The sequence below is a fragment of the Lycium barbarum genome, chromosome 4 (genome assembly GCF_019175385.1).
Source record: "Lycium barbarum isolate Lr01 chromosome 4, ASM1917538v2, whole genome shotgun sequence".
Taxonomy (NCBI): Eukaryota; Viridiplantae; Streptophyta; class Magnoliopsida; order Solanales; family Solanaceae; genus Lycium; species Lycium barbarum.
The window spans coordinates 15,985,691-16,008,520 of NC_083340.1; the positions used below are offsets into that span (position 1 = coordinate 15,985,691).

The 22,830-nt window shown below is 34.5% G+C and overlaps 2 protein-coding genes and 1 long non-coding RNA gene across 3 annotated transcripts; all 3 read right to left on the reverse strand.

Moving 5' to 3' along the window:
* Positions 1-1,021: 1,021 nt before the first annotated feature.
* On the reverse strand, positions 1,022-3,733 carry LOC132638231 (uncharacterized). The gene is made up of 2 exons (XR_009581635.1): positions 1,834-3,733; positions 1,022-1,315 (listed from the first exon to the last, which is right to left on the reverse strand). It is a non-coding gene; the product is annotated as an uncharacterized LOC132638231 (long non-coding RNA).
* A 357-nt stretch (positions 3,734-4,090) lies between these two features.
* On the reverse strand, positions 4,091-13,480 carry LOC132635364 (small ribosomal subunit protein uS9m-like). The gene is made up of 4 exons (XM_060351728.1): positions 12,880-13,480; positions 9,877-10,317; positions 4,726-4,806; positions 4,091-4,503 (listed from the first exon to the last, which is right to left on the reverse strand). Exons 1-4 carry the CDS (start codon positions 13,388-13,390, stop codon positions 4,412-4,414), a joined length of 1,125 nt encoding a protein of 374 aa, XP_060207711.1. The 5' UTR covers positions 13,391-13,480; the 3' UTR covers positions 4,091-4,411.
* A 7,792-nt stretch (positions 13,481-21,272) lies between these two features.
* On the reverse strand, positions 21,273-21,890 carry LOC132637203 (uncharacterized). The gene has a single exon (XM_060354330.1). It carries the CDS (start codon positions 21,888-21,890, stop codon positions 21,273-21,275), a length of 618 nt encoding a protein of 205 aa, XP_060210313.1.
* Between the last annotated feature and the right edge of the window lie 940 nt (positions 21,891-22,830).

Consider the following 22,830-nt stretch of genomic DNA (forward strand, 5'->3'; position numbering starts at 1 on the left):
AAAGCGTAGTTTACACTACACAAAACTACGATAAAGACAATTACAAAAAGAAAAAGCATAAAAAATACAGAACACAGTATAATAGAAATTATCCTCAATATATATATATATATATATATATATATATATATATATATATATATATATATATATATATATATATATATATATATATATATATATATATATATCTGTGTGTGTGTGTGTGTGTGTGTGTGTGTGTGTGTGTGTGTGTGTGTGTGTGTGTGTGTGAGCGCGCGCGCGCTTGATCCTCACAAAAAAATGATCAAAACCCATTATACACCGCTTATAACTTGTAATTATATATAACATAATTTTACAAGTATAAACAATACAATGAAATAAAAGCTATTATGAAATGCAAAACAATTCTAACATTTTAACTTTCAAACACGGAAAAAAATACAGTTTCTTAAAACACTATTACTATCATACTATTCATTTTATCTCCCTATAAGCAAATAATCAATAAAATTTATCAATATTACAATTAAAACATAACTTCTTCATGAACAAAAAATAAAATTATATGATAATTCTGATACATACGACTTATGACCAATGACAAGTGAAAATGTACAATTCCGCTATGTGTTTTTTTTTTTTTTTAAATAAGTGATATTCACCCTCACGACTTTCTCAAATAGTAAATATCCAATACTACGACTTGTTATAGGAGTTACACCAATCTTCTATTTTTATAGATGAAAAACTATTAAGTATCATTATTTTGTTAAATAATTATGAGGGTGAATGATTTTTATTAAGGAATTTAAAATATAATTTGTGAAAGAATTGTTAGGTGAGCCCTGGGCGTTGGGGGTTAGGTGTGTTTAGGGCGTACGGTTGGACACTTAGAGCGTAAGCCTCATAGGAACTAAGCCCCGCACGTTAGTCCCAAGGCGTTTTGCCACTGCCCTGCCCCGAGGCGAGCCCCAGGGCGAGTCCTGACACTGCCTTTTAAAACAATGATCTAGGTAATGAATCCACGCCAAATTGCTACATTTTACAGCGATTGTTCTCATTATATAATCATACAATATTAACATAAGTACAAAATTTAAGTTGGAGCAACATTTCCAAGTACCTATAGCTACAAGTGCACAACATATCAAAAAAAAATTATATGAGCTTGGGATTAGGTACTGATTGTTACATAAGTATTATACAGACAACTGTGTCCAGAGAAACCCTCCTATGACAACCTGGATTCATAAACACAAAATATTTAATTCTTTCCATATGAGAATGAATCAGCTTTTCAATAGCACAATTTCAGCAAATCTGGTATCATCTGCATGAGAATAAAAGATACCTTGTCAGCATTTTTTAACTTCTTATCTAGAATAGAAAGGAAAACAAACCAAAATTTTATTGTAGTATTTAGTACCTGTAGAATATAAAAATTGACAGAAGAAAACACTACTTATGCAGCCGTTTTTAAACAGAAATAGTTAGAGTCAGTGAAAATGAAACAATAAAAATAGAGACGTATAATTGGTCATGAGTACAGAAGAACAAAAATAAACAAAAACATGGAGAAAGCAAAGAAACTTGCTTTAGAGCCTCTTTGGGTGGGCGTAAAAAAAATAAGCTTATAAGTTGCTTTAGATAAGCTAAGCTAAACGGATTCAATTATTTTTTTGAGCTTATTTTAAGCACAAAATGACTTTAAATCGGCCAGTCAAACACTCAAAAAAGCTAAAAACAGAACTTATAAGCCAATCCAAACGGGCTCTTAGATAACAAGAAAGGAAAATATGTATAAACGGAAAAAGAGTGACAAGAATCTAACATAGAAGATGGATTTACCCATGAAAGAAGCTGCAAGCGTCAAAGAAACAGAGCATTACAAAGACATGAGCAATGTGCTGGAGCTCTAAAAGAGAAGACCATCTAGACCTTTATCACTGCAAGAACTAATTTTATACGCAACATAAGGACAAGTTTTTAAAAGATAAGATCAATGTCCTGTTGATGTATGACTTGTTTGTGTATATCTTGTTATGATATGGAGCCCGTTTGGCTTAGCTTATAAGTTGCTGAGTTTTTTTGAGTGTTTGATAGTATTCTCTGCCCCTTTATTCATCTTAGTTTCAGGAGCTTTTAGTACTCTTAATTGAGCATCTTGTTGACAGGGGCGGATGCACCAAGAGCCGAGGGTGTTCACCCGAACACCCTCGGCAAAAAATTACAGTGTATATATAGGGTAAATTTTCTGTATTTATGTGCATATATTAACTTTTGAACACCCCGGCAAAAAATTACAGTGTATATTTAGCTTCTTCTTTTTTCCGAACACCCTGAATGAAAATTCTGGATCCGCCACTGCTTGTTGAGTATGTATCCTGGGGATGTGATTGTTGTTTTTTCCTTGTTGTCTACTTTGTATGCCCACCTTGAGTTTTCCTTTGACCATTGTGTAACATGTCATTCTTAGTAGTGTTTTCTACCCTTAATTCCGGATGAAGAAGTCTAGATTTGATTTGAACATGTCCCTAGATTTTACAATGATTACAGAATAAGGGAATAGTCTCATATTCAATCTTTTGATCAAATTTCTGCATTTCACCCTGATAGCTACAGAGACTTCATGAATTAAAGGTTTGAGAAGATCTATTTCTACTTTTAGTTTTGCGGTACTGGGCCTTGTTTTGGTCTGAGTAGCTTTGTCCATGATAATAGGGTTGCCAATGGGGCTAACAATTCTACAAAGGGCAGCCCATTCATAATAATGCTAGGGGAGATTTATCCAAACTGGAGCTAATGTAGAGTCTGCCTCGGGTTTAAATTTCGTAGACCATTTCGTTATCCTCAACCGGGTTAATAAAATCTTTGGAATATCTTTGATGTAAGTGCAGCATAATCCTCCAGCAAAGATAGTCGTAATAAGATGTGTCTCTCCTCTAAAAAACCAATGTCACAACACCAATGTCACAACGTCCTTTGATCTCTAATTGAATCGGCAAAATCCTCTTCAATTCATGTAGATCTGGCGGGCCATACGAGAATTTCGCAATAATAGCATATTTCAAATTTTGGCGTCGTGATAGTTCCTCAAATTCTCTCTTTGTCCACACAATAGTAGGTTCTCCATGCAAATATGTAATAGGTTTAAGGTCTAGATTTTCCGCTTGTTCTGGTGGTTGAAAGGTTGTGATATGGTTTAGTTTTGGGGTATTGTTATTTGGGATGGTTGAGGGCAGACCAGCCACCGGTGGAGGCTGGCCGCCGGCCGCCGTGGCCATGAAAAAAAGGTTTTAGGGTTTTAGTCAGTTATTTTTGGAAGAGAGGAGAGCAATTAGAGAGGGTTTAATATTTTTCAGGCCAGTGCATTACTTGTGTCTTTCACACAGCCATCAATATTCAATTTGAAGAAGCCAAGAGGCGAAGGATGCCATTTAATAAGTATTACCTTTACTTTCCTGAGCGCTATGGAAAACTTCCTTACCAGTAACAAGGATAAATTTGAAGTCCCTATCTTTGGGGTTTTCAGTAAAAAATAGGAAAGCATGGTATTTCCCGAAGTGAGTAGCAATAGGGACGTCGAGTATGAAGAACTAAGCTGTTTTAAAGAATTAGTACAATTGTTGGAGACAGTAATTTTTTACTGTGAGCTAATTTTTTGTCCCGTCAACATAACTGTGGATAGTATAGCAATTGTACGGAGTGATTCTGTCCATAAGAGTAAGATCATCATCAAAGAATGAATATAAATACTGCGGTTCTGATATTTTTATAGGAATTCAGGTTCTGATATCTACCTGATCACAAATATCGCGGGAGAACATCTCTAAGCAAAAAAAATTAAGACTATGCAAAACGCCAAGTGGGATTCCTCTTAAAGTAAGCTGTTAGTGAAAGTGGTCCACCAAGTTATAATTTTATATAAAAAGAAAGATGATATCAACAAAGTTTTTTTTATTTTAAGATAACAAAAACATTAATGTCGCCAAGGGATTTATGTGGGTTTATAACACCTCAATCTTAAGCTAGCTGGGGCTTACAGGAACTCAACCTACAACTTGTACTCAAGAGGATAGCTAACAATGGAGAAATTTTGCAGGACTTGGAACACATCAAAGGTAGGGTAGTTTGCATTATTAAAGCTCTCAATGGCATTGCTCATCTATCCTCGTGGATACAAAATTTAGTTCTATCAAGCTAATATGTTACAAAAATGAGAGTGAGAAAGCAAATATCTTAACAACAAAAATAGGCAAGCATCCTAAAAGGCTAAAACTCAGCCAACTCAGAATATTCTGGGCAACAATTTCTGTATGCTCGTGCCTTAAGTAAACAATGGCTTCAAATAGAAAACTATGTGATTGATGCCAAATCCTTCGAGATGCAAATTCCTGCGACATCCAAATGTAAGCGCCATAACAGATCAACGCTTGACCCATTGGAAGCTCTTTCTTGCTTTTGCTTTACCCGGCTTTTTCCTCTCCACAACTCTCGAGTCTCTCGTCAAGTAGCCACCTGCAAAGATAATGATAAGCAGCTTTGATCATGGAAACTCAATTCCCATATGTTTGGGATGCAAAACAAGTGTGAGCTTGAGTGCAACTGAGTAGCATGGTAACAATAACCAACATATAAATCCTCTAACTTGACACGATATGGAGGAAGAAGTCATAGATTTGACAAGCCAAGAACCCTACAAACACATTTGGGTGAGGCAGTACATGTAGCAAGTATTACCTTCTCTGAGGGGAGGCCGCAACTCTGGGTCCCAATTCTGCAATGCCCTGCTCATACCCAACTGAATTGCACCAACTTGACCTGATTTTGACCATATCAGTCATCCAAAACCACATGTAAAACAATCTAAGGCAAATGATTGAGAGCTTAAAAAATATCAACTTCAACTTAATGATAAAATAAAAAACACTCTACACACATAGACAGTTGAAAGGAAAGAAGTTCCAATTCCTACCAAATCCTGGAAATATAAAGTACTTCTATTTTTGGGTTTTTGGAGTGATGGGGAGGGAGCATGGTAAAATCATGAAGGCATACATAGGCCAAAACTCAATCACATAAGACAGAGGATCAGCTTGTGGTTCCCCCCTAAACTTCTATCTAAAGTATATTTGGTCATGTCAACATGAGAGCAAGAGGCATAATCAGCATACAGTAATTAGAAGTCTTTGTAATATTCACAACAATCAAGCTTTTCAACAGCTTGCCAGAGAACACATGACAGAATGATGTTTGTAGAAACTAGAAAGGAAAGCCTCTCTAAAAGAAAGCATTAAGCTGGAAGTACTTAAGCAGTCTTTATAATTATTAGTTCAGGATCGCTCTCTAAGTAACGTCATACTATTCGCCAAACTAGCAACAACAACAACATACCCAGTGTAATCCCACAAGTGGAGTCTGGGGAGGGTAGAGCGTACGCAGACCTTATCTCTACCTTGGAAGGTAGAGAGACTGTTTCCGAAGGACCTTACTATTCGCCAAACTAGATGAAGTAAATATAAAGTTAATCTAGAAAGTACTCTCAGGAAAAAAATAACAAAGTACTCTATTTGAGTGAAAACTGAAAATCTACATAACGAAATATTCATTTAATTCCATACAGGTCGATACAAAAATAAGATCTATTTCAATATAAAACAGATTCATATAGCAGCCTATACTGGAACAAAGTGAAACCAAATGCAGACCAGTGTTATCAAAAGCGAAAAACGCAAAAAAGCTCTAAGGTCAGCTGGGGCTTTAAGCGCAAAGTGCAAATAAAGCGTGGGCTTTAATGAAAAAAAGCGCAATAGTGCAAAAATACAAATACAGTCAGACCTCTCTATAACGGCATCCGCATATAACAACACCTCTCTATCACAGCCAAGTTTTTTCGGAACCGATTTTTTATGTTATATTTTACTTCTCCATAACAGCATTTCACCTATAACAGCAACATCCAACTTTATAATAGTACGCTCTTTGTAAAATTACCCCCCATATAACAACTATCTTCTTTTTTTGGTAATATAATAATTAACCATCTTTATAAAAATAGAATATCTATGATTACCAATAATAAGTGTAGAGATTTTGACCAAATATTTGATCCTTTAATACAATATTTATGACAAAAAATATCATATGAATATATATATATATTGTCATCATTAAAAGATTTTTCTTCGTTATACAAAGTGTGATTAAGCTTAGAATTTGGCAATTAAAAATGAAAAATTAGATTTTATGCATCTTTTTTGCCTATAATGGCAAAATATTATTTAAATGTCAATGCTGTTATAAGTTATAACAACAATTCTCTATAACGGCCAAAAAATTTCGGACCCAACGATGCTGTTATAGAGAGGTTTGACTGTGTATATATATGTTTAGTCCAAGATTGATAATAATAAGCATGAACAACAAATATATGGACAAAGAAATTGTAAAAATATTATGATAAAGAGAAATATCAATCATCTAGTGTCACCTCTCCAAGAGAGGCTTATTGGCAAGGAAAAGTATGTCTTAGAGCCTGGATGATGACACTGAAGCGCACATAAAGCGAGGTGAAGCGCTCAACATGTTTTGAGCCTCATTTTAGGGCTTAAGCGCGCCTTTGATAACACTGATGCAGACCTTTGCCTCTGAAGGTGATCTTTGAAAGCGGAACTAAGTTGTGACTTCCACATCCCACTTGGTAATTCTTTTCTGGGGAAGTGGTTTGGATTCTGCCGAAGGACTGTGAAGGGGAATTAGGTTAGTGTTATTATTGGGTTAGCAAGTACCCCGTATTTTGCCCATTTTGTAACGGATCAAGTATGGGCTCATCCACATTTGAGCCATATTATAATATCACTCACCCAGCCCGTTTAAATATGGGCAGGTTGGGCCGGTTATTGAAAGATGGTTGTTATTCGCCATTACTACTAGACAGCTTGATTCCTGAGATCCATTAACAACAGTATAAGCTAGCGGTTGGCCATAGATTCCCACAAAAGTGTAGAAAAACTTGATTTGGGTGAAGTTTTTCAAGTTTTGAAAATGTGTTTGGCCATAGTTTTTCAAAACATATTTCACTTTTTGTTTTGGAAAATATGAAACATTACTTTTACCCATAAGTTCTAAAAACTATCAAGAATACCCAACCATACAAAACATACATACTTGCTAATTTCAAATTATGCAAAACATGATATTTTAATAACCGCTGCTAATAACACACTTACTAGCTACTACAATTCAAATTACAATACAAAGATCCATCCGTGCAAGAAAAAAAAAACAACGTTAGAAACTAGCTATTCTTTAATATAATCTTCCCACATTGTACGAACAATCTCTTCACGACTAGCATGCATTTCCAGATCAGATAACCGAGGAACATGGTATATAGAATTAGTTGGGTCATAAATAGATGGGGCTTTTTTATAAAATATAAAAGTTTGGGGTAGTTTTTAAATGTTTTGAAAAGGCCAAAACATAGATTTTGGCCCAAAAACAGGTTTGAGCCAGAATTTGGGATTTGAAGATTTGTTTTCAAAATCTGTCAAAATTTTATGGCCAAACGAATATTTGAAAACAAATCTTCAAAATATGCTCCCAAAATCTATGGCCAAACGGGAGCTAAGTTTAGAATGTAAAGCGTGAGTACTGAAAACGAAGCTTATGCAATTTCATATTGATAACCAGAATTCACCAGATACTCACATTATGCAACTTTTCAAATGCAACCGTACTTATCAGTTTATCTTAAACAAATTACATGAACCAGGACTACCAAAGAATGGTATTTGATAAGCACTTCACCTGGCAAAGAGAAAGATAAAAGAACAAAGGACACGGTTTATCTTAAACAAATTGGCAGAGGAGCAGGGAATTGGGAAGGATTAGGTCAAGGAACAGCTCTTCGGTAGATAGAATTGAGGAAGTCAAGTCACTAGCTATTATCTGAATTGATTAAGCTAATTGAGTAAAGGATGTACACATTAATGCTTCATCGTTGGCCCCTAAAATTTTATAGAAATAGAAGTGCTACAATTACCTATTATTGAACTTTTCCTTATATCAGTATAAATGGAGGTTCGATATAAAAAGCAATCATAGCACTTTTTATAATACCAAATAGCTTCTTCTTCTTTTTCTCTTTTCTTTAGAGATATATACCAAATAACCTTATCAATTGTGCAGACTTCCTGACGAATATATGAAGGTAAAATCCTATTCCAGTTCTCTCAATCTTTCTAAATGCAACCAAAAGAAAACCTTTCTCTTCCTTCTTCAACATTGGTCCACGTAAATTGACTCAACACACTTTTTTAATGCAAACACGTATTTCGTCTCCTTTAGGCGTATAAGACCTGTAACTTCACAATTAGAAGTTTACAACAAGAGAACCAATCAAAAATATTAATTATGATTGGAAAGAAGGGAAAAGAGAAATAGTCGAGGTGCACGCAATCTGACTTGGACACCAAAAAGGAGGTAGCCCAGAAAATTGACGCAATTGGGCTGTTCTTGGAATTGTTAGAATAGTCTCACGCAGTGTTTAGGATGGCGAGAGGCGAGGCGTGGCGACAAGGGCTTGCCTCACGCCTCATGGCGAGGCGTGGCGCCTTTTAGAAGCGAGGCGAGAATTAACACAAAAAATTAAAATATTAAATATGCATATATAAATACCCAAAAACTCAAATACTCAACAAAATACTAGCAAATATTTCAATCGAAAAACTAAAAGTAGATAGTTGATACTAAAGTCTAAAAGTCAGATCTGCTGCTGGAAAAGGCTTACCTGAAAACCCTAGCAGCAGCGGCTGAGGAAGATGGAAGATGAGACAACTGAAAGTGAAACCCTAGGGTAAAAATTAATCTTTTGCTCTCTTTTTTCTGTTTTCCTAGCAGCAGCGGCTGAGGAAGATGGAAGATGAGACAACCGAAAGCGAAACCCTAGGGTAAAAATTAATCTTTTGCTATCTTTTTTCTGTTTTGTTTCAAGTCACACGTTTTTTTTTTTTAATCAAAAGGCGTCGCCATGCTCGCCTTTCTCACCTCAACCTTGCCTTTCCAAAAACGCCACGCCTTGGCTGTTAATGGCGACGAAGGCTCGCTACGCCTCACGCCAAAAGGAGTAAGGTGCTTGCCTTCCTAAACACTGGTCTCATGAAACGATTAACTAAAAGCGTAACATCATAATGGGCAATCTGATGAAAAGAAAGCAGTCCAAAAAATACAACTATAAGAGAAGAATTGCCAAGCTTCAAAGCATTAAAAAAAAAAAAAATCCACGTATTTCAAAACATCAAAAAATATTTCATGCAGTAAAAAAGCCAGTGTTTCAGTCTAGTGGCCACTTTGGCATTTTTCTCAAGGAAAAAACATATTTCATACAGTAACATGCCAATATCACCTCTAATCTTTTATTTGGAGATTTTGGGGTACAAAATGCTCGTGCTAAGTTAAAACGATAACCAACGTGAAAGAGGCATGAAAAGGGAATGAAAATGTGAGGTATAGGCCTATTAGTAAAGGACAGTATGCTCCATAACATACTTCTTAAATTTCCTATATTTTCCCTAAATAGTAGATTGAATTTATGTCAATAAAACATATGGGCTCCAACTCCCACATATAAACAGGTGGTCTCAGTGCAGTTGTGGAAACTATGCAGTTGCCAAAACCTCCTATTTACCCATCTCCTTGTTTGATTGCTGTTCTAGAATGCACCTAGCAATACATACAAGCAAGAAAGCTTCATAAAGGAAATCAGTAGGATGTCATATGCTTACAGATCAATTGGCAGCAACTATTATCAGATTGAAGGGGCAAGAAAAAAGAAATTATTGGCAAAGGTACTGATGAGTGTAACTCATCAGCATGGATACTGCTGCTTACCTGACACACCCCCTCCTTTTACAGTACATCTCCCGTCCCACATGCCCAATGTCTTTGTTTCAGTAAAAGGTCGAAGAAGAACAGCCCGGTGATCAAGCATTGGGAAGTACACATCAAACTCTTTGTCATTCACCATAAATTTACCACCCCCTGGTTCAACCCAAACACGGGCTATACTACACTTCCTTCTTCCTGTCCCATAAGCCCTTCCCTTTTCATCTACATGTTTGACTCGTGCTTTGGCTACTTCCTCCTGTTTTTGGCGCTCTATGTCAGCTCTGGTTGACTTCCTAGTGTTCTTTTCATAACGCATTTCTTCGATTTCTCTTAAAGGAGGAAGTCCTTGAATGCCATCCAGGTCTCTCAATGCAAGCAAACTGTCCATCATTTCTTCCGTGATTCCAGATGCTGCTATTAGATCACCAAATGCACGATTAGGACCTGAAACCAAAGGCACTTCGTTAAGAAATTTCCAAAAACAGGATTAAGGAATCATTGTTGCAATAAGAAGAGGTGCAGTATCAAGTTTTGCATAACCAGTAGGAGAGCATATACTGCCCACCCCTGACATGTATCCACTTCTCCAGTGATATTCTTTCTCAAAATCTCTAACCTATGGAAACTGAAATGTAATTGAAGTTGATGGAGCTAATTTTTGATTGTCAGGTTACTATCAAACAGACTAACTTAATCAGGAAGTAGCTACAGCACCTATAACATGCGTCCAGAAATATTAGATTTTTCCAAACATCAAAGAACAAATGGAGTCCATGAATTATTACTTCAAATCAAAAGAAAATTGGATCAATCTCATTAGATTATGCACTAAAATTTTATTAACGCAAAAGGATAGGAAATATAATCAAGCCAGTCATACGGTAAGTGCTACTTGGTTTGGGCAAATGTTGATGAGTTTTGGAAAGTTAAAGATGTTTCCTGTTAGCAAGAATGTACTTAAACTATCACCCGCAAGGGTGGCTCAATTGGTTGAGCATGGGGCTTTCATAATGGAGGTCTCGGAAAAATGATCAAAATGGTCCTTAAAGTGTGGGCTTTGGTTCTATTTGGTCCTTAATATATAAACCTGATTGAAATAGTCCTTAATGTATTCTAAAAGGTGATGACTTTGGTCCTAAGTCCCATAAGTAAGGGAAATCTCTACTTTTTCCGTCAAAATAAACAGAGCCCTCACACGTAATATATACAGGAGCTATCAAATTGCAAAAATAAAAAGTTTCCTTCTTGCATCAAGCCTCAACTCTACGGTGCACATTTTTGTCTCTGCTTTGGATGCACCAGGTGAATTACGTGAGCTATTTAGTAGCATCTGATAGCCAGATGCATATGATAGTAGCATATAATTTAAAGTAAGAAAACCGTGAGAACTAGAGAACGGCAGCTTGGTTGCATGATACAATGCAGAATTAGAGAAAGATCTGACTGAGATTAGAGATTTTCAGTCTTTGGAAACATTAATAACCATTAATATTGCCAACTCAAAGTAAAAAATAAAATCAGCAGCTACATTTGTCTGAGAGCTAAAGATAAAAATGAAACCAAGATATCAGATACTTAAACATAACTGATAACCTTAAAGGTATCAACCTGTAATAGAGCAAAAATAATATATGCACAATCTATGAGCAAATTGCACTACAGTTGAAAATAGTAGGAGCCATGGATAGCAGCAAAACCAGCCTTAAGTGCCTCTTCACAAGCAGCAAAACATATATTGATAGCAACTCTTTTGTAATTTGATTGCTCACATATACATCATGTGTGAGGGCTCCGTTTATTTTGAAGGGAAAAGTAGAGATTTTCCTTACTTATAGCGCATAGGACCAAGTCATCACCTTTTAGGATACATCAAGGTCTATTTCCATCAAGTTTATCTATTAAGTACCAAATAGAACCAAACCTCATACATTAAGGGACCATTTTGGTCATTTTCTCTAATACTCTCCAGCCTTGAAAAATATCAGACAGAATTTGCAACTACAGAAGACTAAGCGTTTCCTAGCTAATCTCCTACCTTATCTCAAATTATATACTCTAGGAAAGCATGACAGTTTAGCCTTGTCATAAGCTACTCAACAGAGACGCCACATAATGCAAAACAAATCACAATAAACACAAAACTTTACTAACAAACCATAAAGTATGCATCTTCACAGTGCTTTTTAGATTAAGAATATCCCTGAAAAGTTGACACCTTTTTCAAGGAAAATGAGCTGAAAGAAGCTAAAATCACCTTCAAATAGCATGACAATTTAGGCTAGTCACTACTCCACAAATAGTGCACCTAATGAAAAGAAATGACAGTAAACATAAGACTTCCCAACCAGACAATAAGGGTGTGTTTGGCATGGAGGAAAACATTCAATTTTCCTATGTTTGGTTGGTCAAAATGTTTTGGATAACATTTTCTCTAGGAAAACAAGTTCCTTAAAAATGAGTAAAATGACCTCGAAGTAGGAAAAACAAGTTCCATAAGTGACACTTCAAGTTCATTATCTGCTCCCCACCCATCCAACAACACCCCCCCCCCCCCTCCGTCCCAATTCCACTCCCACAATGTTATGTTAGATTATATATAAATGTTCTTGGAATAATATTTTTTTTTCCTAGCTTACTTACCAAATACTAGAAAACAAGTAAAAACCCCCACTTGTTTTTCAAGAAAACATTTTCCATCATACCAAACACACCCTAAAGCACAAATCTTTTACAGTGTTCTGAGATGAAATATGGAAAGAATAAAACAACAACATACCCAGTGTAATCCATTGGCTCAAGTAACGCATATCAAAACAGTTAATACAACAGTAAAGCAGACATAGCAAAGAATAGAGAAATCATTGCATAGCATTCAAAAGTGGAAGATAATGGAGGCAAAGAAAACAACAGGCAGTAACAGAAAATCGAAGGACAAGTAAAGTACTAATGCTACTGGTATGAAAGGAGGGAAAGAATCGCAGAAAAGAAAAACTCTAAAAAGCTTACCTTTAAGAACCTGAGTGAGAGTTTTTTCTTCCAATTCAAGAAGTTTTTTCTGTTGAGGATTGTCGTCAACTTTAGGCCCCTCTTGAAAACCCTTCATTTCATTTTGTAGCTCCTCAACCACTTGTCCAACATCAAACACTCTTTCTCCTTCAACATCAAAACTCCAAGGTTTGTAGCCTTCAGCAGTTGCCCAAATCTCCTTAGCACCAACACCCTTGTCTTCCTTAAACACATCACTCCCCTCTTCTTCTTCTTTAGCCCATGACACATGCTTTTCTATTCCCTCAACACTACTTTCTGAGTCTTCATTGAATAGTGATTCTTTGGCTTCAGAAGACAGTTTCCAGAAATCATCTTTGCCAGTGGAGAAGAAATGGGAGTTGGAATATGGGTGGGTAATGATGGGTTTAGGGGAAATGTGGGGTTTAAGGTTTAAGAGGGATTGGGTTTTAGGGGAAACTAGGCTTAACAGCCGGAGATGTGACGATTTTGAGATCACACGAGACAGCATTGTCTAGACGCTTAGAGCAGAAAAACTGCGAGGACATGGTATGTGAGGGAATACTTTATTATAATTAATATTGTGGGCTCACCACTTTATGCTCTTCCCTCCTCTTGCTTTCTTCTTCCACGTTTTTTGTCATTTCTCTTTCCTCTTTTTTTCCATTTTCTTTTTTTTGCATCAATTTTAAAATCAATTCTATTATATGCACATCAATTTTTTTTTAAGATATTCTTCTATTTTATTATTTACCTTTTCAATTTTTTCATAAAAAATTTACTTTTAAAAGCATCCTACATTCATTTTTGCTTATTAGTTTTTGCATTAATTTTTTTTTTAGAGTGCCAATTATTTTTTTTTAAACTTTTACGGAGTTTAACTAATTTTTTTTAAGAAAAAATGGAAAAGATAAATAATCAAACGGAAAAATATCTTAAAAAAATTTGATCTGCGTATAATAAAATTGATGCAAAAAAAGAAAATGAGAAAAAAGAGGAAAGAGAAATGACAAAAAACGTGGAAGAAGAAAGGAAGAGGAGGAAGCGCATAAAGTGATGGGGCCCATAATATAATTATAATAAAATACTCCCTCACATACCATGTCATATTTATGCCTCACTCATTGTAAAGTTTTAGGGGAAACTAGGGTTAACAGCCGAAGATGTGACGATTTTGAGATCAGACGAGATAGCATTGTCGAGACGCTTAGAGCAGAAAAACTGGAAGGAGATGCTACTCAAAAAGCCCTTAATTCATACTTCACTCAAATTTTTGCACGGATTGCCTTCTTTTGGGGTGGTCTTTAAATTTTGCCCCTCATATTTGTGGTCTTTAAATTTTGCCCTTCGCTTGAATACCTGAAGTTCTGGGTTCGAACCCCCGCTCAGGCATAAAATAAAAAAATAATTTTGCAAAGCAGGGCTGGGGGAGTGTATGCCGGATTCGACATAAAGTCCTTAAGGAAAAACTAAAGTTATGCCGGAGGGGCATAACTTTTCCTTAAGGCATAGTTTAGTTATGCCTTATGGGGCAAAACTTTTCCTCAAGGCATAGTTTAGTTATGCCTTATGGGGCAAAACTTTTCCTTAAAGAACTATGCCTTATGGGGCAGACTTTTAATTAAGGCATAACTAAAAGTATGCCTCATAAGTCAGAACTTTTTCTTAAGGTATAGACTTTGCCTTCTAAGACAAACTTTTAGTTATGCCTTAAGGAAAAATTCCGCCTTATGTGACATACTATAAAAGTTTGCCCATTAAAAGTATGCCCCCACCGGCATAAACTTGTGAAGGAATTACCAAAGTTATGTCGGACCCGGCATACTTATGTCAAGTCTGCCCATAAGGCATAAGTATGTCGGGTCCGGCATAGGTTTGGTAATTCCTTAACAAGTTTATGCCGGTGGGGGCATACTTTTAATGGGCAAACTTTTATGCCGGACCCGGCATAAACTTGTGAAGGAATTATCAAAGTTATGCCAGACCCGGCAGACTTCTGCCAAGTCTGCCCATAAGGCATAAGTATGTCGGGTCCGGCATAACTTTGGTAATTCCGTCACAAGTGTATGCCGGTGGGGGCATAGCTAAATTTAAACTCTGCCTTGCGATTTTTTTTTTAAAATTTTGACTGTGTAAGGGTTCGAACCTGGAACCCATGGGGTTTAGCCGAAGGGCAAAATTTAAATATGAGGGGCAAAATTTAAAGACCACCCCAAAAGAAGGGCAATTCGCACTTCACTCACCTTCACAGAACCCCCTTTCTTTTGTACCGCAATTGACCTTCAAAGGTACTGGTCTTTAATTTTTTGCCCTCAAATTGATGTTTTTAACTTTTACATGAGGTCTTAGGTTCAATTTCCGCTCAATAAAAAATAAAAATAAAAATCATAAGAAAGAGTTTCTCAGCAAAATTAGACCTATTCGGATAAAAGTTAGACCTAAGGCAGAGTTCTACAAAAATTTAACTAAATAAAAATAAAAATTGTCTTAATGCAAACATCTGTCGTAAGGTAGAGTTTTGCCATGCCTGAAGGCAAAACTCTCCATTAAGGCGGAGTTTGATTGCAAACTCTGCCTAATCAGGCAGAGTTTGAGAGAGTTTGCCTCAAACTCTCCATTAAGGCAGAGTTTGCCTCAAACTCTCCATTAAGGCAGAGTTTGCCTCAAACTCTGCATGATTAGGCAGAGTTTGCAATCAAACTCCGCCTGATCAGGCAGAGTTTTAAACTTTGCCTTACCTCAAACTCTGCCTGATCAGGTAGAGTTTGAGGAAAAACTCTGTCTTGTGAATCCAAACTCTACCTTGTGATTTTTTTAAAAATTTTGACTAAGCAGGGGTTCAAACCCGGAACCAAGAAATTTTTAGCGAAGGACAAAAATTAAAGACCACCAATTTGAGGGGAAAAAATTAAAGACTAGTGCAGGGCATTCCGCACAAAAAAAATGCTTTCTTTTAGCAAACCGATATTATAATTCTTTTTTTTTTTTCTTAAAGAACAAGAAAATATGAAACGTGAGATATTTAGGGCACGTTTGGCCATGGATAGTCACTTTTCCCCCCGAATATTATTCCGGAAAACTGTGTTGTCTTCTCCGATGAGAATTCCGGCGAGAAGTAGTCGTTAGTTGTCGGAACAGTCTTTGATAAGTAGCCGTTTTAGTCTTTAGAGGTGACGTTTGTACCTTGAGCTGAATGTCGAAATCAATCTACCTCACCCTTTTTTCCCACACTTGTTTATTGTGTATTATTCTTATAAAATATAAATCTTTAACTTCATATAGTAATATTATTGTTTATATAGAAACAAATTAATTCAAGCTATCAGTAAGATGTTACCCATGTTTTTGCAATACATAACGTTAGATAGGGTTGTACAAAGAAAATCGATAAATCGCACCAAACCGACAAACCGAACCAAACCGGGAAAAAAAAACCGAGTAGTGATTTGTTTGGTTTGGTTTGGTGTTGGATAAAAAAACCCGATCATAATAGGTTTGGTTTGGTTTTAACTAAAAAAACTCAAACCGAGACCAAACCGATCCGATTATATATATACAATTTATAAATATTTTTATACATATATAATTTATAAATACGTGTATAACTTTATCACTTTTAAGCTTTGATTGGTCAGCTTCGTTCGTGATGCAATCCGTTTAAGAATTGGTACCACATCCGATTGTATAATTAATTCTTTTTTGGCAATTAAAAAAGACTTTTTCATTACAAATAGCTACTGTTGTCCAATGTCAAAACACTACTATGGCAGAACAGCCTAGCAGTGATCAAAACTAGCATTTATCACATCAAAACAACTCAGACAATAAACAAAACTAGTAGACTAAGGGTAGACAATCAGCTCATCCATTTTTTTTTGTGAGTTGTCCACTGGGAACCTCTAACAAACACCTCTTGTATGATCCTCCTTGTAAGTATTTGTGGAATTAATTCTTAATGCTAAGTCTGAGATATAATCTTTTTGTTCATTTAGCGATAGGCTTTTTAAGTAAATGTTTAAAAGCTAACTAAAATTCATTTTACGGAACAATATTGAAGTTGTTTGTTACTACATTCTGTTTGATTGTTATAGTTATACATCACATGCATGTTCTATACTTATTTGATTCAATTGTTATGAATTTTTTATTTAATGAGTCAATGAATTCACCACACATTTTTCAATTTACATATTTAGAAATGGAAGGGTAAGATGCTTATTTTTGGTCAAGCAAATGCTATTATAAGATGCTTTGTATTGAACCAAAAAAAATAATAATAAGAAAAAACCCGACTAACCCGAAAAATCAGAGAAAAACCGAGAGTGAAAAGCCCGACTTTTTTTGGTTTGGTTTGGTTTATCGATTTAAAAACCCGATACAATTGGTTTGGTTTGGTATTTGAAAAATCCGAACCAACCCGGTCCATGTACACCCCTAACGTTAGATCTTGTTATGAAAAAATATTTACAAATTTAAATATTTGAATAGTTTAATTAAAAGTTACAGGACATTTCTTCGATTAATTAAAAAGTAGGCAATTTCCTTTTAATATAATTCTTATAGATTTTTTTCTATTAACTTCACTATTGTCTAAGCGAAAATAAAAATCATAGAATACACGATTAACTTTAATATTTTTAATATCGTATGTTCAATCGTGGAATGGCCCGTTTAGGAAATAGGCACGGGCGTCGTGCTTTTGTAAATAGACTAGATGGCCTATGCCCGTGCTGCGCACGGGCCCAACACTTCGGATTATAGTGTATTTATATATATATAGTATATATATATATATATATATATATATATATATATATATATATATATATATATATATATACTATGTTCAAAATACGATTAATATAACATTGTAGTTTGTGTTCCGTGTTTAGTACTTTATTTTATTCGTGTTTGCTACGAAAATTTATTAATACTTTTTAAAAGAGAAGACTTGTTTAAAAGGAAACTATTTTCCTCTCTTTGAGATAAAACAATAGCAATATTTAAGCATCAGTTGATACTTTCAATTTTAATTCGATTAATTTAAAGGTGTAAAATACTTATTATTTTTTATCAAATTTTGATTTAGATAATTCTAATTCAAATCATTAAATTAATTTTACATGTTTTAAACGAAACAAAGTAGAAATTGATTTTCTATTTAAACGAAGAAATACTATTTTTTAATTCTTGGTAAATATTCTCGGTTTAGCTCATTTTACTTGTCATGTTGTCTTTTGGATGGTTTTTTAAGAAAACGTCGATTAGAATTAGAATTTGACTAATTTAACTTATTCATTATTCGATCTCCATTTGATATATTTTTTCTTACGACATTAATCTCTTTTCACATTTATTAGAGTAAGAATAAAAATAAAAAAGCAATTAAATTCTATCTTATTTTAAAATATAAATATTTTAAGTATATTTATTTTAGTAAACATAACAAATAAATGACATGGCGGTTTAATATCTACATTAGATCTCAGGCTAATATAAAAAAAATTTGTATGGTTTGACTACTTAACCTTTTGAAGAAAAGTAATTTCATTTGCTTCCACTAATGGATTGATACGCACGCGGCAATGAATCCATCATTATTGACTTAATGAGATACTTTAGAAATTACATGAATATTGTTTAATTTTTTAATATAGGGTGCACTTTTTTTTTTTTGGACATTATTAATTTGCACTATTTTTATGCATATATATATATATATATATATATATATATATATATATATATATATAGACACACACACACAATATTAAAACACGATTAATATAACATTGTAGTTTGTGCTCCGTATCTAAAACTTTATTATATTAGTGTTTGCTACGAATACAAAGTTAGCACTTTTTTTTTTACATTATTTTTTTTAATATGGGGTTCACTTTTTTTTTTGATATTGCTTGATTTTGTTAATATGGGATCCACTTTTTTTTATCGTGAGTTTGGAGATGGTGGGTTCCACTTTTTTTTATTATTTTATTATTTATATTGCTTGGTGTTGTTTAGTATGGGGTCCACCCTTTATGGAGTGCACTTTTTTTTTGACATTATTAGTTTGCACTATTTTTATGCATATAATATATATATATATATATATATATATATATATATATATATATATACATACATACATACATACTATGTTCAAAACACGATTGATATAACATTGTAATTTGTGCTCCGTATCTAAAACTTTATTATATTAGTGTTTGCTAAGAATACAAAGTCTGCACTTTTTTTTTTACATTGTTTATTTTTTTAATATGGGATTCACTTTTTTTTTTTTTAATATATATTGCTTGATTTTGTCAATATGGGATACTATGTTCAAAACACGATTAATATAACATTGTAGTTTGTGCTCCGTATTTAAAACTTTATTATATTAGTGTTTGCTACGAATACGCATGATGTTTAATATGGGGCCCACAATTATTTTCACATTTATTAGAGTAAGGAAAAAATGAAAAAGTAATTAAATTCTATCTTATTTTAATATATAAGTATTTTAAGTATGTTACTGTACAATAATTTCATTTGCTCCCACTAATGGGTTCATACGCATGTGGCAATGAGTCTATCATTATTGATTTAATTGTTTGATTTTCTAAGCATTTGTTTATTAACATTGTTTGTTTTATTAATATGGGATTCACTTTTTTTTTTAATATTGCTTGATTCTATTAATAAGGGGTCCACTTTTTCTTTCCCGTGAGTTTGGATGTGGTGAGTTCCACTTTTTTTTTTTTTTATTGCTTGGTGCTATTTAGTATGGGGACCACCCCTTTTTTTTAAGGGACAACCGACTAAACCCATGCTTTAATATTTTTTTAATATGGGATTCATTTTATATATATATATATATATATATATATATTGCTTGATTTTGTCAATATGGGATACTATGTTCAAAACACGATTAATATAACATTGTAGTTTGTGCTCCGTATTTAAAACTTTATTATATTAGTGTTTGCTACGAATACGCATGGTGTTTAATATGGGGCCCACATTTTTTTTAACATTGTTTATTTTTTAAATATGGGATTCACTTTTTTTTTTCAATATTGCTTGATTTTGTTAATATGGGGTCCACTTTTTTTTTTCCGTGAGTTTGGATGTGGTGGGTTCCACTTTTTTTTTTTTTAATACTGGATGGTGTTTAATATGGGGCTCACAATTTTTTTTTATGGGCCTGTTTAATATGGGGCCCAATTTTTTTTTAGGGGAGGGGGGTCCACAACGGACGACGAAAAAGGAGCACTAAAATCTATTGAATGTAGCAAATGTTTCTGACTTTTCTTTCAAGAAATAAACCCAAGTCATTCTTGAAAAATCATCAATAAAAATTAGAAAGTACCTTTGGCTTTCCAGAGATAGAGTCTTCATTAGTCCACAAATGTCTGTATGGATTAGTTCCAAAAGTACACTTGCTCTCCAAGACTTCCCTTTTGGAAAAGACTTTCTATGTTGCTTTCCCATAATATAACTTTCACATGGATCCACCTCAGTATGTATCTCAGGAAGGCCTTGCACCATGTCTTTTTGCTTCAGAAGCTTCAAACCATGAAAATTTAAGTGATAAAACCTTTTGTGCCAAAGCCATGAATTATCTACAACTTCATTTTTGAATGCATTGTAATGAAGTTGTAAAGGAAAGTTTCTTTTTATCATCTTTACTTCAACAATGACTTGATTTGGCTCAATTTTATCATAAATTCTACAACAATTATCTCTAAACACAAGAGAATAACCATTTTCCATGAGCTGACCAACACTAAGCAAATTTTCTTCCAAGTCAGGAATATAAAGGACATCATGAATTTGCTTACCGCTTCCTTTTCTGTTGATCGAAATGGTACCTCTACCTTTTGCATCAACTAAGGCTCCATTCCCCATTCTCACTTTAGAAGTGATGCTGCGATTAATTGAGAGGAAAGCCTTTTCATCTCCAGTCATATGATTGGTACAACCGCTACAACATACCATTCATTGCTTTTTGCTGAAGCATCAGATTGAGAAGCGTAGAAAAAGTTTTGTTCCTTTTCTTCCTCTTTTCCTTCACAGAAATTTACTTGCTCCAGTTGCTTGTGCCTGCAGTTCTTCTCAATATGGCCAAACTTTTTACAAAAGTTACATTGGGGCTTGCCTTTGTGCTAACTTTTTTCTGCATTATGATTAGTCTTTTTGCAAATTTTACAAAAAAAACTAGTACTTTTCTCACCTTTTTCTTCAACCTTGTTAGTAGAGCCATCACGATCCTGCTTCTTTTTTGGATTGTACTTCTTTTTTTGTTGATTCTTTGAGAAATTTTTAGAATTCTCATTGGTTCTGGACTGGAAAGCCGTCTCTTTGGGTTGATTCTCACGAAAAAATCTTCACTTCTCGTGTGCACGGAACGATCCAACTAGCTCTTTGATGGAAAGCTTAGAAAGATCTTTCGTCTCCTCAGTGATAGCAACAATATACTCATACTTTTCTGTGACACTAATTAGAATCTTTTCCACAACTTGTTGGTCAGAAATTTCATCACCATGATTTCTCATTTCATTAACAATATTCATGACTCTTATGCAATATTCATCGATTTTTTCAGATTCTATCATCTTCAAATTTTGAAACTCTCTTCTAAGAGTTTGAAGATTGATAGTACGTACTTTTTCGTTACCATACACCTCCGCTTCCAGAGACTCCCAAGCTTGCTTGGCAGTCTCACAAGTAACAATTTTTGCAAAAAATACTCTTGAGACTCCCATTTGAATTTTGCTCAAAGCCTTTGCATCTTGACGACGCTTAGCCTCAAGATTTTTCATCTCTACTACTGAAAGTTGACCATCGTCTTCCAGCTCTTCATAGCCATTTGCAACAATAGTCCACAAACCTTCAGCTTTCAGATAAGTTTTCATTCTTATCTTCCAGTATTCAAAGTCATTTCCATCAAAAAATGGAGTAAGAACAACTGAAGAATCAACACCATCATTTGTTTTAGATGCCATAATTTTTTCTTCTTCACCTAACCCCAGATTAAGAACGAAAACTGCTCTTGATACCAATTTGTAGGAAAGAATAGGAAGAGAATATTTTTTTTTAGAGAATGCTCAAGTTGTATTAGGCTACTTAAGGCCACTTGAGACGATTACAATCATCAATTACATCTCTATTTATACTACTCAAAAAACCAATTCAAAAGTCTTGCACAAATAATTAGATACATGTATCACAATTCACTAGATACACGTATCACAAACTTTTAAAAGATTTCTTGAAAAACTAAGAGATAATATTGAAAGACTAAATGATATTCTTGAAACAATAAAGAACTCCTAAAAAATACAAAAGTCAAGGATAGTATCCTTGTGAATGCATTAATTCCAACATACATAGCCTTTATATACGTATAATTACCAGATAATTTTGAGTTCTTGAAGAGAACATTTTATATAGCATGGCTCTCAGATTACTTGGCCCATGACAGGGTATGGTTTATACTATCACTCATTGAGTTACTAGTGGACTCTCGCCACTTATATGGCGAGCAGGTTCGCTTATTTGATGAGTCCACTCAAGTGCCGTCCACATCCACTTAATTTGGGTCATCGCATTCTGCTTCAGTTAATTTGGCTTAAATATTTAGAGGCGGAGATACATAGTGTTGGTGATATTGCAATGAAATTACAATTACAATTGAAAAATAACAATGAAGCAATAAAAAAAAATTATGGCTGAGGCGCGGATATCTCGCTCTCTTTAAGGAGATTCAAGCCCACTGCAGCAAATTTACCGGTCCAGCAGTAATCTTTCTGACTTGTCCCCTCCAGGATACAACAGCCCGAACACGTCGTATAACTCAACGAACTCTGGACAAGATGTTGAGTCCAAAGCTCCACCAAAAGAACACCTTCCTTCAACTAATAAACTCTTTTATTTTTACTTTCC